The sequence below is a fragment of the Palaemon carinicauda genome, chromosome 44 (genome assembly GCF_036898095.1).
Source record: "Palaemon carinicauda isolate YSFRI2023 chromosome 44, ASM3689809v2, whole genome shotgun sequence".
Classification (NCBI taxonomy): domain Eukaryota; kingdom Metazoa; phylum Arthropoda; class Malacostraca; order Decapoda; family Palaemonidae; genus Palaemon; species Palaemon carinicauda.
In genome coordinates, this window is record NC_090768.1 from 42,524,842 (window position 1) to 42,550,040 (window position 25,199).

Sequence of the window (25,199 nt, forward strand, 5' to 3'; positions counted from 1 at the left end):
AAGGTAATAGTAATATGGGCGCCTAGTTGCTAGTCGACTACTGCAATCACAAATGAGGTAGAAAGTGAGTCGATGATAGTTCTCACATCAAAGTGAAAACAATTCCCTAGGTAATTCGTCCCTATTTCTAATTTGCAAAACACTTTGTCTCGGCCCATCTGCACCTCGTCGGACTCTTCATGGCTCGAGGTCATTGGCACGATGAGACTGACCCTTTGTTTAATGATTGCAAGTCTCGGTTCCCTCTGGCAACATGAGAGAATATTGAACTCTTTCCCTAGTTCAATCGGTTGCAATTGTGCGACGCGATTTTCATCATTGATTTGGAGTACGAGATATAGATTAGAAAGGAAGTGTAGGTATTAGGTTTACAGGACACTGACCTCACTTTTTTGCCGTTGTACCTCAGTTAATCTGATACTATATCAAGTAATAATATTCATTATTTGGTCGTCGGTTATGGGTCGCAACTAGGGTGAAGAAGACACATCACCTATAATGTCACACATCTCATAATCCTTCATTCTATCATGTTATATTTACTATCAATTACCCACTGAACCATTTGCTTCCATTCATCCACCACCGTTATTAACTACGACTCCATCCTCCCGATTACTATTTACACTCATAGCATTACTCTTGTTACACCAGCTCTCAAAATTCTACTCTTGTACTTTCAAACAATTTCATTAGTTTTCGCAGCTTTTCCTTACAATTCCAAATATGTTCTCCGTCATCTACACGCATCAACAATCTCACACTCCATTTGAATAATTTCTTATCATAGTGTACTTAGATCTACACATCTAGAACACTTCATTTCCATCGTAACTTTGAAGAGCTCTCAAGACTTTATCTCCAATAACATACAAACATAACCCTTACACATAACCACTTTAATCATTCTTTCATAAAAATGTTGTCTGAATATGCCATAATGTACAGTCGTCACCTTATTTTCAAACGTTTCATAAAATTTGTTTTATTACAAATACCTAAAACAAACTCCCTTTTCCTTGACTAAACCCAACCTGCTTTTCTGTTGTTGGCCCTTCTATTATCCGTGTCACTTAATCAATCGACATCTCGCCCTAATCCTTTATCATAACCTATTTAGAACAAGCATAAACAGGAATATGTAAATATTGTCTAATCGGCGTCAGGAATAGGACGTAAATTTGCAAACAGCTTTGACTTGTCTCTGATAAGGCATTCTCAATATGAATCTCAAATGTTTGCATTTCAATATAGTTCTCCCAATTTGACATTGATATTAATAACTTTTATTAGTAGTTGTTCATGAGAGAGAGAGAGAGAGAGAGAGAGAGAGAGAGAGAGAGAGAGTAGCTATATCAATGCTGGAATAAAAATTGATATACGCAATTCGAATAAACGATTCCACAATAGTTCTAAAATAAAATAACAAAATATATAAACAATACTGATAATCGCAATCAAAGTTGAATCAAACCCCCGGACTCGGGAACTGAAAGAACGAAAAAAGAAACTTTTACGAACCAGATATTTCCAACCCCAGGGTTCATCGGCATTGTATTCTGAGCTAGACGCTATCAGTTATTGAACAGAGAGAGAGAGAGAGAGAGAGAGAGAGAGAGAGAGAGAGTCAATAAGCTGTACAGTATAATCCACAAGTTGACAAAAATCAGAAGGAAAATGACGCATAATAAGGAGCGAGTATTGTTCTGCACTGACACTTTAATAAAGAATCTGATCTCTTCCATTTACAAAACGAATGAACTTTACAAAGATTATATATCTGAAAATCTCATTACAGATAAAACGAAAGAAAGAATCCCTTATTATACCTCTCTTCATCATCTCTGACGTCATAATTCTAATGTCACGATCTCAAATGAGGTTATCATCCATCACGAAAATCCCAAAACTGTCCAGTGGAGAGAGAGAGAGAGAGAGAGAGAGAGAGAGAGAGAATGGAGTCGCCCAGGCAATAGATCAGGCTCTGGCAGGCGTGATAGGTCGCAATGACAAAACAAACTTGCTAATAATAACGTAAGGGTTATCAGCCAACTGGTCACCATAATTGATGGCGGAATCCAAACGCGTTTCGCTAATTGCCAGATGGACGAGATACTGAGAAGGGAATTAATGACTGTATTAATTAATGCAGTAACAAGGTCACTAGGCTATACAGCTGGTGGTTGTGTTTGGTCTGTACTCGGACAGGTGACCAACGTGAAAAGATCTCTTCGGTACATGAATTACTTTATTATTTTAGTCATGACATAGAGAGAGAGAGAGAGAGAGAGAGAGAGAGAGAGAGAGAGTACTATATTATGCTGGAATAAACATTCATACACGTAATTCGATTAAATGAATCCACAATAGTTCTACAGAAAATACCGAAATATTATATATATGCTTTTGATAAACGTAATTTAAGGGTACCTTTTTACAAACCAGATATTTCCAACCACAGGGATCATCGGCCTTGTATTCTTAGCTAGACGCTATCAGTTATTGAAGAGAGAGAGAGAGAGAGAGAGAGAGAGAGAGAGAGAGAGAGAGAGAGAGTGCAACTGAACAATTTATGCAAAAGGTAGTTTAAAAAGGATCGATTCCTGATTAAGATAAGTGAACATACACAAGATTCCTTTACGAAATAATCTATTAACAAGATACATTGAATTGTTTATCAAAGGGTGCCTTATATCTTTACAATTGGGTAACTTCAACAGTTGCCGAATCAATGTAGGCATGACCGTTGAGTTATTAACCCCGTTAGGGGAATCAATTTAATATCAAAATATAATAAATATGGATGAAAACATAAAGCAATCTGATACGCAACAAACAGATACATATCAATGAAATGTATAAAATCTATTTTCACCAAAGCAATAAATAGATGAAAGATTCACGTAACCAATCTATAGGTCTTAATAAGGGAAATTACTATTTTTCTTTTTATTTTTTGTAAGGGGAAATGGGTATACTAATTTTTATTTTTATTTTCTAAAAAGGAAATGGCTTGACATTTTTACTTTTATTTTCTAAAGGGGATATGACTTACTATTTTTTCGTTTATTTTCTAAATTGGAAACAGGTTAGTAATTTTTATTTTCATCAAACCAACAGATGAAAATTCACGTAACCAATCTATAAGTCTTAACAACGCCATAACCAGACTTGTATAAGCACAGTCTCTTTATCGTATGAAGACTGGGTTGTATTTGTTTACTTCTTCTTTAGAAGAAACATAAAAAACAATAGTTTTTTTCTCTATTTTCCTGGTGACTCCCACTTAGAAGAAACTGGCGAAAACTGCTTGAATACCAAGTCAAAAAGCACACACAAGTTTTCTCCCCCAGTCACACCCACCCTCCTCTTCCTCAAACGATCAATACAAGACGTTTAGGCTGGGTGTTTTCCTTTCAATCTTTCCTGGACTTACAAGACAGACTTGGGATGTCTATGAAATAAAAAGTAAGTGACCAATGCATTCTCTATTTGAAGAAAATCCAGTTAAAAAAAAAAAAAAACACCTGCGTGTAAGTATCCACTGGCAATAAAGATAAAATGAAATAGCGAAAATAAAAATCGTTCAAAAGCACAGGAACACTTTCCATCCAATTCCTTTGTAAACAGCTTCCACATCACATGATATGATGCATCGGTTGTAAACAATGGGATTGAATAACAGCTGACGGAAACCATATATATGGCTTCCGAACGGTCGTATCATTCCCTCTATCTTGACGTGAATAACAGCTATGTAAACAGAGGCATGAATTAGCTTTAGCCTTGACCAAGATCAGACCACATTAATAAATAGAAAAAAAACATTACCATCTGAAAGACAATAGGAATAAAAAACTCAGCGGAGACTCGCCTTTTAAAACAAAGATGGCTATAAGATTCATGGGAAAACAGAAGCTGTTAGCGAATTCCAATAACAAAGTGAGAGGGAATTGCAAGTATGAAAAAGGGGACAATGAATCATAGTTCTGTCCGAACCTCATGTTGAAAAGGGGAAAAATATATGACAAAAACAATGACAACAACTCTGGCAAGCATGCACACTGCATGCAAATGACAGCAATGCAGACAGGATATAAATCCTCACGCGAAGGAATAAAAACCACTGTTCATTCATCGATACGTTTTATCCACGCACAGAACTAGCTTATATTACATCGAGAGAGAGAGAGAGAGAGAGAGAGAGAGAGAGAGAGATTGTTCATTCACAGATACGTTTTGGACAGAACTATCTTACATCACATCAGAGAGAGAGAGAGAGAGAGAGAGAGAGAGAGAGAGACTGTTTATTCACAGATACGTTTTGGAGAGAACTAGCTTATATTACAGAGAGAGAGAGAGAGAGAGAGAGAGAGAGAGAGAGAGACCTAAATTACGTAATATGAAAATCAGAATCAAGTACCTTCCTACTTTGGTAATAATAAGAATCTGTTTGCGCTTCATGTGTGATAAATCTCAAAATGATTTATCATCGTAAACAAGTGAACCAGAATCTCAAAAAACAAAATAAATAAATGAGATGATAAAAACCCTCTACGCAATAACATGAAAGTGAGGACGTGGTAGAACGATCAACCAAACGCTGCCCTGATCGTATCCGGCCCCTGAAGGATTACATAACGCTTGAGGAACCATGGGAAGGAACAGAGGTCGAGCCTTTTCCCAAATCGGAAAAAAGGAAATGGGTATCCATTATTTTCTTTTATATTCTAAAAATAAAATGACTATTATTTTCATTTTCTAAAATGGAAAGTACTATTTCTTTATATAAGGGAAAATGGTTTACTAATTTTTATTTCCTTCTTTTATTTTCTAAAATGGAAATGGCTTAACATTTTTCTTCTACTTTCTAAGAGGGATATTACCTTCTATTTTTCCTTTATTTTCTAAAAGGGAAACGAGTTAATAATTTTTATTTTCTATAAGGGAAAGGACTTATTGTTTTTTCTTTTATTTTCCAAGAAAAATTACTTACTACATTGTATTTTATTTTCTAAAAGGGAAAGGACTTACTATTTATTCTTTTATTTTCCAAGATAAATGGCTTACAATATTTTCTTTTATTTTCTAAAAGAGAAATTGCTTACTATTCTTTCTTTTTTCTAAAAGGGGAAAAATGGCTTAGTAATTTTGCTTTCATTTTCTAAAAAAAAGGAAGTGGCTTATCATTATTATCATTAATAATTGCTAAGCTATAGCCTTAGTTGGAAAAGCAGGATGCTCTCTTTTATTTTCTAAAAGGAAATAGCTTACTATTTTTTTCCTTTCATTTCCTTAGGGGGAAATGACTTATCCTTTTCCTTTCATTTTCTGAAAGTGAAATGGCTGTCTTTTTATTTTCTAATGGGGAAATGACTTGATATTTATCCTTTTATTTCCTCCCATAGATAAAGCGCTAAATGCTTCCGATGCGAGATTACCTAGTAATTGGAAGACACTTAATCCAAGGTTTGATGGAAGCCAGAGAAAGGTCCTAAATCAATTATACAAATAAATTCCCAGTTAAACCTGGACGGACAGAAAATGTGGAATGATGTTGAGGGATGGGGGAAGGAGGGGGATGCCTAGCTGGACGACCTTGACCAAATTGAGAGCCAGGGGGAGGGGGAAACTCTAAACGCAAGAAGGGAGAAGCTAGAGAGAGAGAGAGAGAGAGAGAGAGAGAGGGGGGGGGGGGGGTTACTCCAGCCACTACAGACACTACGCAATAGATACACACCAACGTGGCGCCAATTTTACTATGTCGTTTTCTTTCAAGTCACGTTTAGGTGTGCAGATGGCAGGGAAATAAATATCGGAATTCTAGTCTATTGTATTTTCTGGGTGAAAGTAAAACCCACCTTCTAGGGGAGAAACAATATATGGTATTCATGTAAGAAAACTATTCCCATATATGGGAAAAGCAAGTCCACCGACTCCCTCGTTTCAATATAACAAATAAAGAGATTTTAGCGTATTTCATACTCTTCTATATTAAATATATACGATCAAGTTTCTCAAAGATATCAAAAGAGACAGTTTAAAAGGTTAAAGTAGCAAAACAAACGTAGAATCTTGAAATAGACTCCGTGTTTTTTTTTTCTTAAAACAATGTAAACAAAACATGTTACGCCCCACGAATACCCTAGAACGTAGTACACTAGGAGGTTCTCCATCTACACATACTATACAGAAAAACACTACTACTACACACATGTAAAACAAAATTTTCCCGCGCAAAACAGAATGCCAAGAAGAAGAAAACCCGCTAAACTAAGATGACCAGCTCGTGAGCAAGAAAGGAAGTTCGGAACGCCATCCATAGCACTGCCATTCGAGGGGGTGTTGGCTAAGGGGATGATGATGCGTAGTGCGACCTTGGCCACATATTGTCGAATGAATCAAGGATATCAACCAGACCCACAACCACACCTCCTGCTCCTGCAATCTCATTGGTCGACTCAAATCCATCTTAAAGTGAAGGCTTATTCAAAAGGGTTTCACATTAAGAAACAGTTCAAATTTTCCTTACACGATGATAGACTAGAGACCGATAAATATAGAATGCCCCACGATTCTCTCCCTCATTATAAGGCGTATCTGTCTGAATAGGTTAACCCACTTACTTTCACTCCGAGGCAACACATTAAGCATGCTAGGGACACACTGCAACACCAAAACAGGACTTCCCACGCGACCATTCAAAACAGTTCTTCTAACGGATCAAAAGGAGGAATTTATTTACCTGTTTTATAACATCTACAAATACAAACAAACAACAGACTGAAACAACATAACAACGGCGAGCATCACAGCATGAACAAAATTGGTTTTAGAAACATCTATGGATACAAACGGCTTTACTGAAGGGGTTGATGGGGGAACTAAATGGGGGCTTAATAAGCTATTACAGAAAGAACCTGATAAATCCCTTACTGGGTGCATTCACGTCCCTCCACCACTCCAGCATCAGCAACATGAGCGGCTACGTCAGGCTGAGGACGGCTATCCCTTATTTCATGCCACAGGCAAAGCAAGAAGTCGATCGGCCGTCACCACGCAAGCAGTGAATGCAATGGGGGGAGGGGGGAAATCAATTTAGATTTTGGGTTGTTATTAACAAGTTTATCTCATTAATCAATACATAAATAATGCTATAATTTTCAGTAATTTCAAAATTCTTAATTGGTTATTGCCATTACTGATGTGTTGATTTACTAATTACACTAATTGCTGAAAGTTACATAGTACTCCAACAGCACCATTTTCTACATATGTAGAATAAAGGATATGAATCTATACCATAATGACAATAAAACTATATTATAACACAAGTATAATCTCTCTCTCTCTCTCTCTCCCTCTCTCTCTCTCTCTCTCTCTCTCTCTCTCTCTCTCTCTCCTCTCTCTCTCTCTCTCTCTCTCTCAACAAGAACGCCACTGGGCTTGCCATGCAACTTCGCCTATCATTACACTGTTAGGAGTGAACGCAGATGGCCACAACTTCTCCAGACATAATAAACAAAACGCTCACAAGAAAACGAGCACTTTTATTCTTGCAAGAAAACACCCAGACAAGATAGCTGTGGCACCATCACAAGTAATTCTTATTCGCAAAAAAAAAAAATAAATAAATAAATAAAAGGAAAAAGTTAAATCGCAACATATTGATATCAGACAAAACAAACTTTAGAAGACAACGTAAAATAAAACTATGATCGTATGGAATGCTAAATTCTAGTCATGGGGTCAAAACTATTCAGTACATTAAATTATAATGCCACATACCACTGAATAAAATATCCCACATGTGGTACAGTATCTATCATATCCACAACACAGTCTACAGTATATCCTATTGCACCAGTAAAAAAAAGAAAACGAAAAAAAAAACCCATCAAGTTCAAGAAAAGAAGCCTAGATAGCAACATACAAACTTTTAATCTACAGAAGATTCGTCTTCATAGAAAAAATAGACTCGTAACTACATATATTTCTAAATGGGAGAAATAAACAAACTCCAACGCCATATAAATAACTAATTATATAAAAAGGCTTCAAGTTTCATTAACAACTTAAGAGCGAATTAAAATTACCAGCTAAGCCAAGTTTCTTGAATCCTTGCAAAAACCCCAAGACATTGGTGGAGTTCATGATAGTCAACGGAACTCTAAACTTGAGGAGAAAAAAAAAAAAAAAAAAAAAAGCTCTCCACAGGAATCTGGCACAGAAGGCATGATCGTAAAAAACCCGACTATTCTGGGCACCACCAGTAGCAAGGATTATAATACAGAGTTTAGATCACACGTGGTTCTGTACATAAACTTACAACCACGTGGTGTTCTGTCTAAACAGTAAATGGAAAAATTAAAGTAGTCGGATATTGACACGACATTGTAAATGGTAACTGTATTAGAAGATAAAAACATTAAAATAGTGTGCTATTTAATTCTCTTGACATATACTGGATATTAAACGAAAACAAACCAGTTAAAATGTTCAAAATCACAACTCGACAGAAAAAAACATTATGAACAGAAAAGGCCTCTCATCCAGTTATACTATGGCTTATCAATAACCCGAAAACAAAGCTTTAACGGTTGCAACCCGTTACAAGAGTCGATTACATTTCAGTAATTAAATAATTTAGTTACATCTATAATAGATTTCTGAGATATCAATTTTGTACCGTATGCTGTTTATAGAAGCAACTATGAAGGTTCTACTTTTCCTATACAAGTCTAAACAATCAAAGAACGCATTGGTTCAATTATCACACTTGTCAAACGATTAGGAATCCTAATTCCTATTTCTACCTTAATGGGTACATTATCAACGGCACTAAAGCTTTTTTATTGCTTGGTAATAGTTCACTTTACTATTATTAATTAATTGCCGCTGCCGTCCCAAAGAGTAATTTAATTAGTCTAGTTAAAATACTTTTCAATATTATTTATCACTGTTGTCGAGAAAAACTACAAATATTTCATATAATTTTGGTACCGATTTTCAATTCCATCTCATGACGAAAGTCACACTTGCTAATATTTTCATCTGAGTAAAATACCAACGCAAAAATGATCAAAATCTCCGAAAATCGCGAAAAACTACAAATATTTCATATAATTTTGGTACCGATTTTCAATTCCATCTCATGACGAAAGTCACACTTGCTAATATTTTCCTCTGAGTAAAATACCAACGTAAAAATGATCAAAATCTCCGAAAATTTTGCATCACAAATAATATACATAATGTAATTCAATGGGAATATAATCCCTCCTGGGTAATGAATTATGATATTCCAATCATAATTGCTAACGAAAGATTATGGATGGAAATATTAACACCGCTGAAATGGACTGAATATAAATCAAAAGGTGATCTCATTATAACTTCTGATATATCTTTAAATGTAATTTTAGTTAGTATTTAGAGAACCATTAATGAAAACCTAAGAAATGTAATCACAAAAAATACCTAAGCGAGGCTGGATAAAGTTAACAGGGTAAGTGAATCTTCGTTTGATCAATATTCTAACTAAGAATTGCGTCTTGCCAATGGCAATTTCTAAACAATCAGCATATCTCCAACCGATGTCGGAGTTTGTTGCTTTGATTAATCAAGTGTTTGACTAATATCTCAAGCCAAATGTCAAGAATTTTAATGGAAATTTTACAATACTTTTGTAAGTTCACTGATAAGTAAAATCTAACATGCTTATATTTTCCGACATTTTCAATAGGTTCATATTTTCTTACTTACTGATGTTTTATATTTTTCTTTGCCTCTATTGGAATATCAGAAACTTTCTACAAATTAAACAAGTATCATAAGCCTTGTGTGTATCAATCATGACAGCACCTAGCTTCACTATAATAATTCTTAAATACTACTGAACTTCGTGATTTTCGTTGTATGTAAAAATGTTACCTTCACTTGATATACCAGACGTGAGATTCACTTCCCCTGAATATTAAAAATCTCCAACAACTTCCAGTCAACTTTCCAGTCTTCCTAGAGCTTCCTGATCTAACAACCTTCAATAGTCCGGTATGTCGTCACATACAGGTAAATAACACAAAAGAAGCACAACTGTGGCTATCTTTAGACACATTGTGGCAAAGTCGACTGTAATAAAACTAAACCAAGCGGTGTTTGCCTTTAAAAATAAAAACGTATTTGGCAGCCAACACTCAATGGTATCTGAATAGCAGGCAAGCAATAAACTTGCAACAAAAACAGCATTCATGAGAATCAAACTAAACTAGTCTAATTTAAAACCAAGGGCAAGAACCCTCTAAATCAATTTTAGTCAGTAAAATTCTAAAGATAGCCGTACCTAGCAGATAAAAGTACCATAATTAAAGAAAAAGAGAAGCTATAAAGGATACCACTTTCGACCTCTTAATAAAACAAAGACCAAGAAAAACACGACGTGAATTTCAAATCAAAACAAAGAGCATCCTTTCAACACCAACGCAAAATACACAACGCTACGCCTACGTAGGATCGACCCCCAGCTTTCTTCTTCATCCCCCTTGACGTACCTTGGATGCACAGGCGTCCACTCCTCGCTATCGTCGGGTTCTGGCCTTGGGACGCGTATCTCGGGCCAAATAGAATGCACCCACTGCTGGTGCAGGAACACGAGCAGGGCAGTCACGGCCATGACGAAAAGGATGCGAAGCTCGCTCCATACCAGCAACCTGAGAATGAAAGGGAAAGGACGGATATTTTAATATATATTACATAACAAAAAATTGCAGCATTTTCTAGCCCAGTGTAGGTCAAAGGCCTCAGGCATGTCAATTCATATCTGGGGTTTAGCCAGTTTTCATTAACACGCTGGCTAGTGCGGATTGGTGATGATGGATGATTTTCGTCCGATCGCTCACAGCAAACCAACCTAGTATGGGTGGCCCTGACTAGTGCAGCTTTGCTGATCATGGCGATACATGAACCCTTTCACCAACTTCAGGTATTCCCACACAGAAAGAGATATATTAAATAACAGTACAGTAATTATGAGTAAATTGAATGAAATGATAAAGTTCAATTTAATGGCAATGATGTTTTTGCGACCTCAACTATTAAAAACACATTTTATAACCTATTAAAGAAATCATCTACATGGATTAAAAAAATGACAATATTTTCAATTAATTCTAACAAACAACAAACATGGATCCTCATAACTCAGCAGCTCATAACACGGAGCTGACATCCCAACAAAAGAAACCTGAGACACTGAATGTGACAGCATTCTAAACAATGGTAACAAGTACACCATATATATATCTTTAGATGGCTGAGATTATTTTCTTTTTTATTTACACCATAGTACATGCTAACACTTGCTCCTTAATAGATAAAGGTACACCCAACAACCATAAATTTTAATTCATATTTTGTTACATTGATCGAGAAAGTACTTTTCCCTGAAAATAAAAATACAATGTTGTCATTTGTATCTTACTGAAGTTACAATATGCAGTAAGCATCCCTGAAAATAAAAATACAATGTTGTTGTCATTTGTACCTTCCTGAAGTTACGCTATAAGCATTGCGCAAGTCAACAACCAAAACAGCTTCCCCCCTACAGACGCTGGAAAATCACTGTCTAGCGACAAACCAAAGAATAAGAGAACGACAAAACAAAAGAAAATGCCTCATAACGATTTGGAGAGCAGTGTAATTACTACACGGCAATTAATTAAAAGCCACAAATGGATGTGGCGCAAGGCGGAATTCACAGAAAACATTCACATGCGATGTAGTACTTAAGAGATAGTGCCTTTTACCGGGAGGGGGGGGGGAGGGGGAGGAGTGTTTGAGCCTCAGGAGGATGAGGAGAATGAGGGAAAGACGCCTAACCGTAAGAGATCAATAAAGGGGGAGGATATTTCCGAGGTCTCCCCTCACGCGAACGCTCATTTTCCCCTTGACAAACCCACTAGATCCCCTTGTTCTTCAAGGATGAGCATCTTGACTTCACCCTCAATTAGGTCTCACAGACTAGAATAAATAATTGAATGACGTCACTGTCAAGCAGTAGAAATTACAGTCCAAAGTCAATTCTGAAAGCAGTTATTCCAAGTTGTGCAGATCTAGGCAAGCAAATCCTGACCCGTGTCCATTTCCCTACAACTTCCACAGTGTTTAGTCCCTTCCTCCGCCCCCATCCACTGATTGGGCACAGCGGTACATGACTCATTCAATCTCCCAGGCTCACGCCCCGCGTGCGTCTGGGAGCGCAAGCAGACACCCACACGTGCGCCTGGAAGAGGACAAAACATTCCGTATTCCCTAGGAACACGAATCAATCCTCTAAATTATATAAGCTAAAAAATCACGGGACTGACTAGCAACACGAGATGACAGCAAAATCATCCCATAATAGTATTATCATTATTAGCTAATATACAAAACTAGTTGGAAAAGAAAGATGCTGCCAGCCCATGGGCTCCAACAGGGAAAACAGCCCAGCGAGGAAAGGAAATGAAAAAAACTGTATACGAGAAGTAATGAATAAAAATATAAAATATCTTCAAGATATGGAGATTCGAGTCAACCTATTTGACATAAAAAACATTGTTACGACTTCGAATCACGACTGTATGAAAATTAAGAACAAAACCCACGCGCTCAAACCCTTGGGATTATTCAGCACTTACTGAACTATGAAAGAAATAAAAATACAATTTAACGATACGAACCCAAATGAGCAAATACTGCAATAAACAAATAAAACCGTATTCACCTAAGCGTCAGAGGCCAAGAACGCCGAATACAGCATGCCAAGAATGCAATAACTGTACCTGGGTACAAAAAGCAGGTACATTAAAACTTGAGATCTCACAAAGCGTTTTAAGTTCATGTGAAGTCTCTCGTGGCCTGATAAATATATTCAGACAAAAATCATACTAGCTTGCAAATAAAAAAAAAGTTACATATGACAAGGCCACAATGCAAGATTAAACATTTAAAAATTATCATTTACCTTTGACTAGATGTAACATTTTAGAAACATCATTGTCCAAAAGTTGGTTCTCAAACTACAGCCAATATAAACTATTTGGGATCACCAGACAAGTTCTACAATGAAAAAAAAAACATATAATATACATATAATAACAACAAATAGTCAATTGCATTTCCGTTAATAATTCCTTTTGAAATATCAACCAACTGAGGAAAAGCTTGGAACTATAAGCTAATGCTTTAATAAACTCATTTAAATGAATGACAAAACAAGATATATACCGAAGGTCAAAATTATCCAAACCAAAATTGCAATACTTTAAAAATCCCAGCAGTCTTCGTTATTGCTTCCAGTACAAGTTTTGTCTTATTTCTAAGACTATTGAAATTACTCTTAAATCCCAATGCACAAGAGGGCTTACAAAACTGACTTTGAAAGAAGAATAGAAGATCGGTAGATACATTATATGCACAGAGATTATATATATATATATATATATATATATATATATATATATATATAAAATTGTTAATGAATATATGTACTTAAGACAGACAGTAAATGTGTCCACAGGACACTAGACAAAATTAAAAGCTGGATAAGCAGGGATTGGTTAGATTATGAAAAGTAAAATACCACTCTCCCTAAAAAGAAAATTATTTAATCAGATGGTCCTACCAGTACTAACTTATGCATCAGAAACTTGGAGCTTCACTAAAGTCTTAGAACATAAGCTAGTTACAACTCAAAGAGCTATGGAACGAATAATGATTGGATTAACAAATAGACAGAAATGGATACGAGAGCAATAGATAATAGATGGATAAAAATAATAACAGAATGGATCCCCAGAGATTGCAAACAATATAGGGAAAGGAAAAGAAGACTATGGATTGACGAGCTAGGATAATCTGCAGGTATATACTGACAGAAGAAGATCATAAAAAGGCGGCAGTGGAAGGACATGTCTGAGACCTTTGTCCCGCAGTAGAATAGCAATAAATAAATTTTATATATATATATATATATATATATATATATATATATATATATATATATATATATATATATATACACACACATATACAGTACATATATATATATATATATATATATATGTACATATATATATATATATATATATATATATATATATATGTACATATATATATATATATATATATATATATATATATATATATGTACATATATATATATATATATATATATATATATATATATATATATATATGTACATATATATATATATATATATATGTACATATATATATATATATATATGTACATATATATATATATATATATATATATATATATATATATATATATATATATATATAATGTCTGTGTAATCTTCAACCGTTCGGAGCTTGCACAAAATGTACAGGAGGCTCATCAGTAGCAATCCACATTTTCTCCCTCCTTCCTTGCACTCTTGTTTTTGCTAATGCTTAGATTACCTGGGATATGACGTCTTTATCAAACACGGGCTCTTGCTCCATGGAAGTCATTGAGAGTAATTAGTGAAACTGTTTCAAAGGACATGGTTTGATCCCCGAAGATAAAGAGTTTTCCCTTTGCCATGTAGCCTATATTTCCTATAATGGGCCCAACCTGATTATAAACACACCTACGAAATACTGTACAGAAGTAAATCATTTGAAGAAATGCAATTCTATACGTTTTTCGATGGTCATGTAACTAATTCCGCTTAAGAAAGATTAACTCTAAACAAAATAAAAACTTGACAAGATTCGCGGAAAGCAAGCAATTAACTAAATCCAAAGCATTCATTTAAATAACCGGTATCACTGCACTGCTACACCCTTTGACATTTCATTGCAGTATAGAATAGAAACAATTTATCTTAATCGCCTGACAAAGTAATCTAGTTAAAATAATGAAATTAAATCATTCTCACTCACATGGATAGGCCTATACAAATAGATAGGCTAAACCAATCCCCCGCTTCATAAACCGATATAAAAATATAGCAAAAATCAAAGTACACAATGACTAAACAAAATGTGAGGATTTCGGATATCATCATCTAAACCGAATAGCATACACCAATGATGTACCTTAATGGCAAGTGTTGTAGTCTCATTATTAATTGCAACCAAGCAACAAAATCAGTTGAAAAAACCATTTTCAAAACAAGAGCAACGATAGAGAAAATCGTCCCAGTGCATAAAAGAGGTGGCAAAATAAAAAAAAATGAATGTTTAACAGGAATAAGATAAAAATAAAAGATTAAAATCAACTAAAATGGTGATCAGATAAATAACGGTTCGAAGAAAATTGCCAAAGTGGAATATTGCCATTGTCAAACTATCAGCTCAAACGTAGAAAAACCGACCTATATGAAGATAATAGCTCATTTGGACCAAAACTACCGTTCATCTTGTTACAAGTGCCTATTTTACTATTTGAAGTCAAAACCTTTAATTTATCTATTACTAGATACATGGCCGAGCCAAAACTACTACTCCAGGAAAAATCATGGAGCCAAGTTTGAACTAAATTTAGTTCAAATTGTGAATTTGTACGAAACAGATATACTGTATTAGTTTTCCTATTCTTAGTACCCATGATGGATTATTTTATTACAAGTGAATGAGGTAAGAATATCTTTATCGATGAACTTTAACTTATTTATCATGAAAATCGGCAAAACCAGGAAGGAACAAAATCTATTTGGAATGTGCTGTGAGAAAAAAAAGAAATTAGGTCCAGCGAGACTGGATACCAACTTAAAATTAATCACTATTGCGAAACTTTCCTAAAAGAACACGCTTCCACCAACAACAAAGTGGATGCATAAGTAGCCTTTCATGGGCTGAAACAAGGAGTAGCAATTTCGAGTAAAGCTATCGGTTCTTTGGTTACACATTCTCAAGTGTACGCCCTGTGCAAATAACATGAAATATGTATGTGGATATGTTCAGCAATAGAGAAAAAAAAAGGAAAAAAAGAAACATTGTGTACCCCAAAAATTAGGAAAATCTACAAAGGCAGCATTTTTTATAGCTTTGGTTCCAATGGACAATTATCTTCACTTGGATTAGATTTTCTAAGCTGGGTCTTAATTACAAGACTTATGGGCATCTGCTCTACAGAAAAAAAAAAAAAAGACTAGAGAACAATGGTTTCATTTTGGAGTTGCTTACCATAGTCCCTTCTACATTTACCAAGTGTTAAGTAGCCACTAAACAATTACAGTAAATTAGTTAATCATCATGAGTGAAGAAGAATTCTTCAGTCACCATGAGTGTTGTCAAGAGGAGAACAAGTACAGAATAAGCCAGACCATTTTGTGTAGGTGAAAGAAAAATTAGCTGTAACCAAAGAGGGATCCATATATAATAGAACTATCATAGGACCCAATAATTCTGCACCCCTCTAGCAGTAATATCTCAATGAGTGGTTGGTGTCTTGGCCAACCTAATATGATCAGTCCCCTTCCACCTAACCTAGGACCAGGGATGGCCAAGGCAGGTAGTAGGTTGGCCAGGGCACCAGCTACCCACTGAGATACTAATGCTAGAGGAGTTATGGGGTCTTTTGACTGGCCAGACGTTACTACATTGGATCCTTCTCTCTGGTTACGGTTCTTTCCCTTTGCCTACACATACTCCGAATAGTCTGGCCTATTCTTTAAAGATTCTCCTCTGTCCTCATACACAAGACAACACTGAGATTACCAAACAATTCTTCTTCACCAAAGGGGTTAACTACTGCACTGCAATTGCTCAGTAGCTACTTTCCTCTTGGTAAGGGTAGAAGAGACTCTTTAGCTATGGTAAACAGCTCTTCTAGGAGATGGATACTCCAAAATCAACCCATGTTCTCTAGTCTTGGGTAGTGCCATAGCCTCTGTACCATGGTCTTCCACTGTCTTGGGTTAGAGTTCTCTTGCTTGAGGGTACACTCGGGCATGCTGCTCTATCTTGTTTCTCTTCCTCTTGTTTTGTTATAGTTTCTATAGGAGATATTTATTTTAATGTTGTTACTCTTCCTAAATCTTTATTTTTCCTTGTTTCCTTTCCTCACTGGGCTATTTTCCCTGTTGGAGCCGTTGGGCTTGTAGCATCCTGCTTTTCCAACCAGGGTTGTAACTTAGCAAGTAATAATAATTGAAAACACCACATGCAGACCTATTGGTTCCACAAAACCCCATTCATAAATTCACAAGGATGGGGACTGAGGACTGCTGAAAACTATTTAAGTTGACTTTTTCAAACTTGCTGCAAATGGTTTTCAGTTGAACAGGGATAACATGTATCATTTCGAAGTTTATACAGTAAATAATTCATCTAATTAACGTTTTAACCGACCTTAATATATTCTAAAAGGAATTTGATTTTTTTTTCATTATTTATTCTTTGCATCATTTGCACACTGGACTCCTATCCCTATTGGAGCGTTTTGCTTAATTGTAATTATTACTACTAGCTAAGCTACAACCCTGGTTGGAAAAACAGGATGCTATAAGCATAAGGGCTCAACAGGGTAAAATAGGCTATGTGAAGTAAATAAGGAAAGAGATACAATAATGTACCTGAATGTACCCTCAAGCAGAAAGAGAAACCTAACCCAAGACAGTGGAAGACCATGGTAAAGAGGCTATGACACTACCCAAGACTAGAGAACAATGGTAATTTAGGAGAGACCTTTTCCTAGAAGAGCTGCTTACCATTGCTAAAGTCTCTTCTACTCTTACTAAGTGGAAAGTAATTATTGCCTTTAATTTGGATTGCAGCTTGGGTATTAATAATAATAATAAGTCGGGCTCAAACTCCTGACTCATGGATTGTGGGACAAGTGTTTCTAACAGACTAATAATAACAACAATAAGTGAGATGGGCATTTCTAATTGACTACTGTATTTCTTCAAGAAAAATTATACAAGTGGCAGTGTCACAAAGATAAGCTTATCCTCTCAGGGTCTTAGGGTACTGAGTGACCTTGTTTGCTACATTAAGAACAGTGTGATTTTTGTATATATATACAGTACTGCTAATTTTTTTTTGTGGGTAAAAGAAATCTACAAGCTTGGAGATCTTGGAACCATACCCTGTAAAAGCCAATAGCAGAATTTACAATATTTTTCTAAGCACATAACTAAATTTTTTATCCTATAAAGGGGATACAGTTCAGGGGAACACCTGACAACAACGATTCAGCGTCTTATATCGCAAATACATATTGTAACAATCCCTATTTCAAAATCTTTGCCTTCTGAACACCTCTTAAAAAGAATAATTAATGATGTACTGTAAAAAATAGGCTTAATATAAGCCTGACTATTTTTAACTGTATGATTTACGTCGATAAGCCAATATTGAAAAAAATGAGGAAAACATACACTATATAGCATATATATACAATACAGTATAGCATATTGACAAAGTTTCAAAAGTACACTGCATTCACAAATAATAAAAAATTTGGGGTAAGTCCAAGAGAACTGTCACTTTGTCAAGATCATAAATGCTCTATCAATGAACTTTATTATTAAGTAATATCCAATTTTATGGCCTGCTAATGTACCTGCACAGTATTATAAAATCATATAAGATGGTAAACTACCCTGGTAATGTTAGTGCAACATGGTTTAAGAAATAAATTATCAGATAACAAGAAACGTTACATCCAACTATTGCACATACTTTTAAAAACAGAACATAGCTACAAGTAAATATTACTTGAAATTACATTTTTTTTTCAATTATCCTATTATCATTCAACTTGAGCTAATATCTATATGGAAAAGTAATATATGCTATAAATTTTAATACAATAAATAAAAATAAGAATGATTAAAAAAAATAAAAATATATCAGTTAAAGTACATAGGCTAAATATTAAAATAAAGATTACATGGTAGTTTGAAAAAACACAACTAATTCCCCAACTATACTTCAAAGCGTCAACAGCCTAAAACTTCGTGAAGGCTGCACCATACTTCATCAGTAGCTAAAGGCAATAAAAGTGCTCCAGAACACATGGCTCCTTAACAGAATACAAGTAAAGGCATTCTGCCCAATGAATACTACAGTAATATACAGTACATCAAATCCATAGGTGTAATGCTAATTCAGAAAAAGGAAATCACAAATTGTGTAGGTTTGTATATTGAGAATCAAGAATATCAACACAAAACAAACAAAATACACTTTAAAAGAAAATTTTGAAAAAGAATCAAATTCAGCATTGTACAAACATTAGGATAAATGGCTTCTCTATATTTCAAGGCAGACACATGAAGGACCTAGAAAGTCATAAGACATGGAAGAGCATTGGAAAAGGAGATCCAATTATATGATAATTTGTAATATTTTTTTTTAAACTTCTCCCATAGAGGCATCATATACAATTATTATTATTACTTGCTAAGCTACAACCCTAGTTGGAAAAGCAGAATGCTATAAGCACAGGGGCTCCAACAGGGAAAATAGCTCAGTGTGGAAAGGAAACAAGGAAAAATAAAATATCTTAAGAAGAGTAACAACATTCAAATAAATATCTCCTATATAAACTATACAAACTCTAACATAACAAGAGGAAGAGAAATAGGATAGAATAGTGCGCCCGAATGTACCTTCAAGCAAGAGAACTCTAACCCAAGACAGGGGAAGACCATGGTACAGAGGCTATGGCACTAACCAAGACTAGAGAACAATGGTTTGATTTTGGAGTGTCCTTCTCCTAGAAGAGCTGCTTACCAAAGCTAAAGAGTCTCTTCTACCCTTACCAAGAGGAAATTGGCCACCGAACAATTACAGTGCGATAGTTAACCTCTTGAGAGAAAAAAGAATTGGTTGTAATCTCAGTGTTGTCAGGTGTATGAGGACTGAGGAGAATATGTAAAGAATAGGTCAGACTATTCAGTGTGTGTGTAGGCAAAGGGAAAATAAACCGTAACTAGTGAGAAGGATCCAACATAGTATTTTCTGGCCAGTCAAAAGACCCCATAACTTTCTAGCAGTAGTATCTCAAAGGACGGCTGGTGCCCAGGCCAACCTACTACCTATAAACCCAAATACTAATTCAATAACCTGACCTGACCAAAAAAAAGAAGAAATGCAAAAAAATTGGTTATTCCTGAAGCATCTAAAGCTGTATTCACATGGGGATGTATTGTACCATATATACGTAAGGAGAATGCATTTCAACTTTTGAGCAACCTATTGCAGCATTGAAAGAATGAACATAATCATTGAAGTCACCCATATTACACACGTCATTAACATTATACAGTATCACATAGTGGATAGCCTATATGCAATAATGCCTTGATGTGAATTATTATTATATTTACAAAAAAAAAAAAAGAAAAAAAAAAAAAAAAAAAAAAAAAAAAAAAAAAAAAAAAAAAAAAACAACTAAAGAAAGTAAAATGCATGTCTCTAATCATTTAAACAGCAGTTTTCACATTGAAGAGGTGTACTGTACATCCTCTAGCATTTTGACGACTATATTTCTGTCATGTTCAATTTTACCCGAGAAGTAGAAAAGGTTTTTTTCCAATAGTTGCTATTTTATCAAGTACTGATATGGTGCATTCATGCCCATTTCTGTGCTTATACTCTTACAGTCCTTCAAACCATACAATTTTTTATTCTATGATAGCCACAGTTAAAATAAATATTGTATTAGCTACAAAATAATTTAGGATAGAATCTTGCTTAGAGCAACAGTTGTATCAGAATGTTGGTAAACTACAATTGTCTTTAAAAACTGCTATATAGTGTACAGTCAACCTTGCTCTGAACTTACTTGAATCATAAACAAAAACAAACACCCATACAAACAATATAGGCCAAGCATGAATAGTGAAAACATCAGTTAATTTGTAGGAATGAAAGAAGCAGTGAGAGAGTTAATCGGCAAGCAGTGATTAAAACATCAGGCCCTGTAAGACCCATAGTTATAATAACATTTAGCAAAGGTTGAAGGAGAGATGAATAAGATGTGCCTTTGGCAATTTAAGGATGAATGCAAACCTTACAGTTAACACATCAAATGTTTAACTTAAGATCAAATTGGAGGATTCATACAACGATAGGGCATGTAGAACAATGTTTGGGTTTGATATACAGTAGTTAGAAAGCATCCTTGTAACTACCACAGTCATACTTAAAAAAAGGTTGAAGACTACAATGATTAATTTGGGCTACATAGCCTAGCTCTGGTGCCTGTGAGGCCCTTCAGCAACCAAACGCAACTGGGAAGGAACCCTGTAGTTACAATATGAAGTTTAAGTTAAAAGCTAGACAACAATATGTAGAAACTGAAGCCGGAACAAATATGAAGTACAAAGATATGAAGAAAGGGCAGCTCAGGAACAACGTTATGCAGCAAAGACACTTAAGTAATACCTACTGTACACCCCCAAGGAGCAGCACTGATGGTACTACCCCATTAAGGGGAACAAGGTTGAGGAGGATTTTTAAGTGACCATCGTTCCTAAACTGCACCAGAGCAATTGAAAGCTGTGTCATAGAATTATATAGCAGACAAACTTCTATGCAAGTCTAAAGGGGCTAAGTGGGAAGGGGGGATTAGAGGTAAATTCCTACCCAGAAGGATACTGTTCACTGAGCTTGACTAGAGCTTCTGCTTGGCACTAATTCATCACTACTGTTGGCGTTATTCATCAATAGGAATTAGTAGGTATTTAGTCTGGCCAGGGGTTAGGTTAAGCTGTATGTCATTTCTCTATATAAAGGGTAGCTAGCCCCAGCGAGTAGGCATAACATTAGAAAATTAAGACATGACACAGCCAATGTAAAGACTTTCATGGCAATTTATGAAATTTTCTGTAAAATGGGTGTTAAGCAAGTAATTTTTTCACATGATTCTAATGATTGAAGTTGCTGGATACCAAAGCAAACTTACTGCTTGGATCTGTCTTGAGCATCATTATCACTGTCCATGTACAAGAACGTCTATCTGTGTCATACGTACAATAATAATGATGGGCTGCCTACGACTACATTTTAAGTAAAAGCACATTAGCAAAAATACAGATGAAATCAATGTATTTTTGTGAACTAACAAAGTATATGTCCTAGCCTTCAATACTGCACATACTAAAGTGACTTTATAATATTGCTCAAGGTTTAATCTTTAACCAATTCCCACTATGATAGCCACAACTGTGAGCTTCTCAGCAGCATTTAAATAAGGTCATACACAACCAGCTGTCTAACTAAAATGTTCCAATATTAAGAGCTTTCTTAAATACCAAACCATTCTCAATTCCTGGATCAGTTACAATGATATTTAATATGACTTAGAAGCATCTAAAATTCTTACAGTAATGTATAAAAGAAGTTATAGCGAATCAAATTTTGAGTAAACTATAATTCAACTTAATCACTTTGTATTTATTTCAAACTGTTGACAATTCAAGAACAGTGCTACAGTATACTGAACTAAGATAATGGTGGGTTTCCTTTGACACTATAGGCCTACAAAGTATATTAAAAGTATGTAAACAAACAAATGAGGTGGTGTAATACAATGGAACAGCATTAAGTTCTATCAACAGTATAATACCAAACACTTGTTTATAATTTGACAACAATAGTATTGTGATCTTGCATATTCTTATGTAGTACTAACCTTTATCTTAAATGTGTTATTAATTTATATTTGTATGACTATGAATACAATTACAATAAAGCAATACTGAGCACTAAATAAAATAACAGTCCAACTAAGACTGCATTTCATCCAAGCAGTTCGATAACAACATGCTTGATAACAAAAACAAAAGTTATAAAATCTGTTGCAATCATAACCACTTTATAAAAATGAAAAACACTTTTTAAAGGTGAATAATATTATGGTATTTTTTTCAATAGAATAATGTTGTAAATTACAAAATATTTATGAACATACAGTATATAGGCCTAGGCCTATCACCATCAGCAGCCATTACTATCCCACTGTAGAACAAAGGGCTTCAAGTATAGGCCTATATGAAGGACATTATAAGCCTAGACTAGAAATTTTCTTTTTTTTTATTAGTATTCATCTTTCAAACGTTGATTCATATCAACCACAAACATCACTCTCGAATTGTCAAGATCAGAACCAAACAATTGATTTGACAAATACATATAAAACATTAAAAATGAAGTAAATGAAAAATTTTAAACAGAACAAAACTTTTTTACTGCTATACCTTTAGCTACCTCAAAACACATCTTGCCATTGCTATACCTGATCTGATGCTTAAGTGTGGTCTCCTTGTATGGAAGAAGAGAAACTTTCTCCCTTTGGTAGAACCATTAACAAGAAATATTCAGATTATCTAAATAGAGCCATTTGCTGTATATTAACAAGAGCTTTAACATAAGATTAAAGTACCCTGGGTCAACAATAGGAATAGCTAAGACTATCAACACATTAGAAGAGTACAGTACACCAAATCATTTGGCTATTTATCTACCATAGTATAAATTGGTGTGCCTTACAGGTTAGCATATAAATTTCACACTTCTAATTTTCCCATTGCTATTTTGGTAAAAGGTCAAGGTGTCAGTATTTGTAAGGAGGAAGGTTGCAAAAAAACATCTTGACTACATGTGGCTAGCAAGGTGCAAAATGGCTAAAATTGTTTTAAAACTACGTAGGTCTAGGGAAAACTACAGGACTAGTCTACGGTAGCTCCACGAAGACTTCAACCCTCCAATCAATAGACAGTGTCGTAATATCTAGCATTTGGGTCAACACTAACTCTAGCCTACTGTTAGCAATACAATCACTGTCGTGACCCAAGCTGGGTCAACTCATCCTCCATTAACCTGTGTAAGCTACTCACCAAAAAAGAACGTTCACCGCTACCACAGCTACAGCGCTTGTTCCAGGTCGTTCCCATATAAGAATTGACTGTAAGGTGACCATATATGCTTCCCATGGACCCAATACGCGATTTAACTTCCGTGTGTCGGGTTTCGCGGGAGATGGATCAGAATTTTCACTTTTGAAAGGCCATAGCCTTAGAATGGCGGACTTCCACGAGAACATGTCTACACTTCAAAGGTACAACAATAACACTGAGCTTCGTCTTCTTCGAGCTGCGCACATGATGGCAGAAACCCCTGGGTTGCGGGAAAGAAAACGGGAACGTTACCAATTTATTTACAGAATTTCTATTTTTTATATTTCTTTTCTTAATATCGATGCTGTCTTCAAGTCTTACAAAAAGAGCACAGACTGTTTCAATTTTGGAAAAATGTTAATCTTAGTCTCTTAGATCCTATTACTTATTTCATAAAATCGGGGCATGGCATTTCGTCATCGTCTGGCAGTGTTTAGGTATAATGTTAATGCGATCTACAAACATGTATTATTGAATTTATTAGTTGTCTTTGTTGGTGCATCTGTTTTTTAGTTTCATTGACGATTTGTCAATAAAGTGTGGTACGCAATATGCATCTACTAGTGTAAAACAAGGTGTTTTAGAGGTAAGAACTGCGGAACTATACGATTTCGGATGCATTTCTTTGTTGACATCGACCAATCAGCTGAGGATCAAAACAAATCCTCCATTGAAAAAGAAAACGGGAAAACTTAAGGGATGACTAGTTGAGATTAAATCATTTTATTTTATTTTCTTGTGTTTACTGAATGCTTGTGCTTGCAAGAACTTGTGTTGAAATAATGCCAACTTGATTTAATAACTAATTCAGTTTATTAGAGATACTAGAAATTGAATGACTGCAGAACTAAATAAACATATATTGCCATTCTTGGGAAAATGTACATGAAAAGGTGATCCCATCACTCTTTTGTCGTCTGCTGAGTGAAAGCTTGGTTACGTTGCTTTCACTTCAGTATAAAATTTAAAGTATGAATACCTATCCTGGAACCATAACCTACAGCTTAAAGTATAAAATGTGCCATAGTCATCATATTTTGTAAAGTTGATAAGTCTAAGCCATATAATTACAGTGCACAAGGTACCGGAAACTCATGCCTAACCTCCGTTGTCCTTGTATTCAGAGTGTTATATGTGATGGACCCATGGACCAAGATAGGAGCAAAGACATGGGAAAACATCCTTACGAACTTTTGTGTGCGTGTGAGTATGTACTTTTATACAGGCAACATTTAGACGATAACTAAATTAAATTTAGAGTGTTCAATTAATTAAGCACGATTAGCTTATCCAGGT

The 25,199-nt window shown here is 35.1% G+C and overlaps 1 protein-coding gene across 2 annotated transcripts in view; it reads right to left on the reverse strand.

Moving 5' to 3' along the window:
* LOC137634291 (reticulophagy regulator 3) overlaps positions 1–24,092 on the reverse strand; it is a 107,531-nt gene extending 83,439 nt beyond the window's left edge. Inside the window, exons 1-3 of one of the 2 annotated variants that reach the window (XM_068366620.1) lie at positions 23,844–24,092; positions 10,551–10,709; positions 6,937–7,011 (exon numbers count right to left, since the gene is read on the reverse strand). In XM_068366620.1, the coding sequence (XP_068222721.1) occupies positions 6,937–7,011; positions 10,551–10,709; positions 23,844–24,049 (440 nt within the window). In that variant the 5' untranslated portion in view covers positions 24,050–24,092. The remainder of the gene's footprint in view (positions 1–6,936; positions 7,012–10,550; positions 10,710–23,843) is intronic. The other variant, XM_068366621.1, reaches the window with a different exon arrangement.
* Between the last annotated feature and the right edge of the window lie 1,107 nt (positions 24,093–25,199).